This window comes from Lolium perenne, chromosome 2, assembly GCF_019359855.2.
Source record: "Lolium perenne isolate Kyuss_39 chromosome 2, Kyuss_2.0, whole genome shotgun sequence".
Lineage (NCBI taxonomy): Eukaryota > Viridiplantae > Streptophyta > Magnoliopsida > Poales > Poaceae > Lolium > Lolium perenne.
In genome coordinates this window covers 99,763,901-99,768,154 of record NC_067245.2, presented here as the reverse complement: position 1 = coordinate 99,768,154, position 4,254 = coordinate 99,763,901, and the positions used below count along the sequence as shown (strand labels likewise).

Genomic DNA, 4,254 nt, shown 5'->3' with positions numbered 1-4,254 from the left:
GGAATCGACTTTTGCTTCCAATATTTGTTTGATCGATCTATATATATAATGAATGAACGTGTACCACTTCTAGTAGCGTACAAATATATGCAACTTTTATTTTCAAATGAAAAAAATGAAATAACAAAGGCGGTCGGTGGCGGGGGGGGGGGGGGGGGGGTGGTGCACCCCTCAAACCCTAAAGCAGCAGCGTTGTGCGCGCGCCACGTAGATGGCCTTTTGTCGCGGGTGGTAATACCGCCCGCGATAAAAGGGCATGTTCCCTGCGCGCCCAGCGCCTGCCACGTGGTGGACTATATGTCGCGGGTGGTAAGCGACCCACGACAAAAGGATACCTTTTATCGCGCCTTCCTTGTCGCGGACGGCCACCCGCGACAAAAGACCGTTACCATCCGCCATAAAAGCCCTGTTTTCCACTAGTGGTCGGCACGGAGAGCTAGGCACGACGAGACGTGCCGCTGCGCCTCTGAGGAAACTGTACCGTCGCTGCACGCCATTAACTTCCATCGTGAGGTAGGCCGATAGTTGCGCGTCGTTGGTGTGTCAATGATGCGTCGGGTCCACCACTCCACGCCTCGCTTTACGCTCTGTCCCGAGCGCCCGAAGCATCCCCTGTGGAGCGGTGACGGCCTGGAGCGCCGAACACCGTATTGAGCCGCGCCGGATAAAAAGGGCCTTTGAAGCACATGAGTGGGACCGGTTAAATGTCCGACGCGCTCCAAAAAGATTTTGGGGACGCCACTGTTGATGCTCTTAACTCCGCCTCAAAATGACGGCTTCTTCAGAATCAAAGCTCCACGGCTAACTGAACTTTAAAGGTCAAACTTGTTGGGTAACATTCGCTCGACTCTATACAAACAGGTTGCACAAAATTTACTGATGCCAAGATCTAAACTGTTTGTGGAAGAGACGCTCTGTAAACAAGAATTTTTAAGAACTATAACAAGGTGGTTATGATACAGCTGCTACAGCTATAATTCAGAATGCCTTCCATGACGAAGAAAAAACCACAGGAAGACATTCTGATTGTTTGTGCACATGAAGTAGATAAATGCATATGTAAAATTACTGACCATCTAGGGTATCAAAATGAAGTCTTGAATCCTGAGTAGTTACTCTAATAAATAGCATATATTGCCACAATTATCCCAGCGCAGCAGCAAATATTACAACAGCCTGTAGAAGTCTCGGTTGCACAGGCCATACAATTACACATCACACACACAATCACTCTAACACCTGATTAGAATCCCAGGTTACAATTAGCTTAGGGTTTTTGGCAGATGGTAGCTAGCACATATTCCTCCTGTGCAAATATATAGCGGTACAAGAGGTCATATATACTGCCAGTTAGTACACTGGGTAGTAGATAGGTAGGTCGGTGGATACACATATAGATAGATGTAGCTAGTAATAGCATGGCTGCATGACAGAAGAGAGGGAGCATGCTAGGTAGGTTTATCTGATCTGGAAGTGGTTCAGCGGAGGGTTCCCCGGGTGGCTCCGGCCGTCCTGGTCGGCGTGGCGGCATCCGTCGCCGCCGTTGGCCTCCGCCGAGCTCTTCCTCCTTCGCTCGTTGTGGCCGGCCAGACGCCGGCGGCAGCTGCGCTTGGTGTCATCGAACTCCAGAAGCTCGTGGAACCTGCAATGTCGATCAAGAACAGCAGTTTTCAGACAGAGATGACAAGTTGACAACAGCAAACAGACAGACAAAAAAATGACAGCAACATGAAACAAGTACCACGAGATGAAAACTAGTACTACGTGAAGTGAAACATTAATTACAAATTTAGCGTGTGATTTGAACGGAAGCTATTTATTTGCAGCTGTACTGGTGGAATCTGGAGCTGTGCACCGTGCACATGCATGTGCATGCAAAAGCAGAGACATCAAAAGCAACAGTACATGATGTCGTATTTAGTCCTGTTCCACCCGTACTGCACGCCAAGATTTAATCTCCAAGTTTTAACATTGCAATTTAACAACGGTGCACTGATCGATTGACACAAAGTACATGAAGAACATCTGGGTTGTATTTCCTCTGCTATGGTTCTGAAGTCTCATCTATTATCTTCAAAATTATTATTCAGTTTCCTACTTCCTATCAGCTGAAAAGCTTCTAGAAACTTGTTCCTAGCAACGCAATCGAGAGACCTAAAATGATATATAAGACGTGTCATGTCATACCGACCGCCGTCTGTCTGTGATAAAAGTAAACTAGCATTCGAACTACAGGTCATGAAGAACATGATCACGTCCTGAATCAAAGGACCAGGTTTATTTTTGTTTTGTTTGTTCCACTTGAATTCCCCAACTATGAGTAATCAAGAACTACTGTAGCAATGTCTTTATCATAACCTTAAGCAGCACAAGGACATCATGAATAGGGCCAGCGACCTACTATGATCAGTACCACTTACTACTAGATTAACTTGAAGCTATACCAGTTAATCCCTTTGCTCACAGGAAACCAAGAAGTCTAGAAATTAATGTTAAAATGCAAACACTAAACAACTCATTTAACAGGAAAAATACCAACGTTACATCTATGCATACACAGTGGCGTGCACTAGAAGCAGAAAGCATCAGAAAAAATCATGCAGAAACCAGGCTAGTTTTGGTCGGACCACAGGTGAAGTAATTAACCTAGGACGGACCACACCTTCCATCAACCATTCAAACATAGCTAGCGATGAAGGCACAGACTGTCTGGAGCTAAATTTGGAGCCAGGGGCTGCCCTGGAGCGAGAAGCACAACAAGTTAGATCCTGGCCATCCATCTGTTTGAGCTTGAGCAAAAGGCAAGGGCCAAGTCAAGTTCTCATTATCTCCACCGACAGGAGCTAAAAGTCCATGTCCCCAAAAGAACAGCTACAGCCACAGACACACTATCCTTTCCGAGCAAACAAGAACGGACAATGATGTGCACTATGGTTTATGATGGTGCACTAATAAAGAAAGAATCCTGTGAATGAAATGTGAAACCTGGTTTTCCTTAGCCCTACATGTTATCAGCCTGCCGGAGAAAACGCAAACAGAGTTACTACCTACATGTGCAGCACCCATGAACAGTAACTTTCACTGGCCAGTTTCTTGAGTTGAGCTGAGTGCAACAATCTCAATCTCTACGGCTACCTGGCCTCAACTCATACCGCAGGCTAACTTTGTTCAAAATGTGGTTACCAAGAAACCAAGAATTGTAGGCTGCATGTCTGGATAAAATAAAATTGCCTGAGAATTTTGCACTTGTGACTTCAGCAGTAGTCCAATAATTTGTGCAAGGTCGCCAAAACTTTTGCCGCAAAGCCAAGAGCTAAGCAGCACACGATCCAAGAACAGTTGTTTAAACCATAGACTAGTTAATCTATGCAGTTCATATGCACCTTTAGCTTTAATTAAAATGAACCAGTCATGCTGTAGTAAATCCTACGGCGATGTGCTTCTCTGTTTGCCAATTAAGTTAAACCGCGTTCGTGTGCTTTGTGCCGGCAAGAGATTTCGGCGAGCGTGGCCTTACCGACTGCATTGCTGGCAGAAGCGCTGGCGGAGGCCGGCGACGAGCACGACGGCGGCCTTGGCGTGCGCCTCGCACACCTTGTGCCTGCGGTGGTACCGCTTGGCGTCGGTGAGGTCGGCGCCGCACCTCTCGGCCTGGCAGCTCGGCCCGCCGGCCCCAGCCGCGACGGCGCCACCAGCACCAGCGTTCCTCCTCGCCGCCACCGACGAGGCAGAGGAGCTCGAGGCGCCGACGGTGATCACGGGCACGTTCACAAGGTTCAGCTTCTTGTCCTCGTCCCCTGACGGATACATCATCCCGTCGGCTCGGGAACCGTCCCCGGCTGCAGCTGCGGCGAGCGCGGCCATCGCCGCTGCTGAGGAGGACTTGCGGGACTTGTCCTTGCGGTCCATGCTGCCCGTGGAGCCGAAGGCGACTGGAGACGATTAACAAAAAACCGTGGAGCGAGCGATGGCGGAGGTATAGCTAGCTTATGAGTGGAAGAAGCGTGGAAGGCGAACAAGAAGCAGAGAGGGGTGTGGGAGGAAAGGTCGAAAGGGATATAAAGGCGGGTGCCGTATGTGTGGAGGCAGGGTGCACATGTGGGCGCGCTACTACACAATATACGGTCGAGTATACGACAGGGCACTCACGTACGTAGGTACGTGTATAATACTTTGTGATATACGCACGTATTGGCAAGTCCAGTCTACATACCTGCTGTCATTTTGACTCGCATGCTAATTACGTTACTAACG

The 4,254-nt window shown here is 48.4% G+C and overlaps 1 protein-coding gene across 1 annotated transcript; it reads right to left on the bottom strand.

Moving 5' to 3' along the window:
* Positions 1-1,112: 1,112 nt before the first annotated feature.
* LOC127333377 (squamosa promoter-binding-like protein 13) lies at positions 1,113-4,039 on the bottom strand. The gene is made up of 2 exons (XM_051359773.1): positions 3,518-4,039; positions 1,113-1,642 (listed from the first exon to the last, which is right to left on the bottom strand). Exons 1-2 carry the CDS (start codon positions 3,907-3,909, stop codon positions 1,459-1,461), a joined length of 576 nt encoding a protein of 191 aa, XP_051215733.1. The 5' UTR covers positions 3,910-4,039; the 3' UTR covers positions 1,113-1,458.
* Between the last annotated feature and the right edge of the window lie 215 nt (positions 4,040-4,254).

What these genes read in the sequence shown, in the direction of transcription:
- LOC127333377 (XM_051359773.1), bottom strand. Translation starts at nt 3,909, where the DNA reads ATGGACCGCAAGGACAAGTCCCGCAAGTCCTCCTCAGCAGCGGCGATG. An exon ending in TTCTGCCAGCAATGCAGTCG is followed by an intron (nt 1,643 to 3,517) that starts GTAAGGCCACGC and finishes TCGACATTGCAG; the next exon opens with GTTCCACGAGCTTCTGGAGT.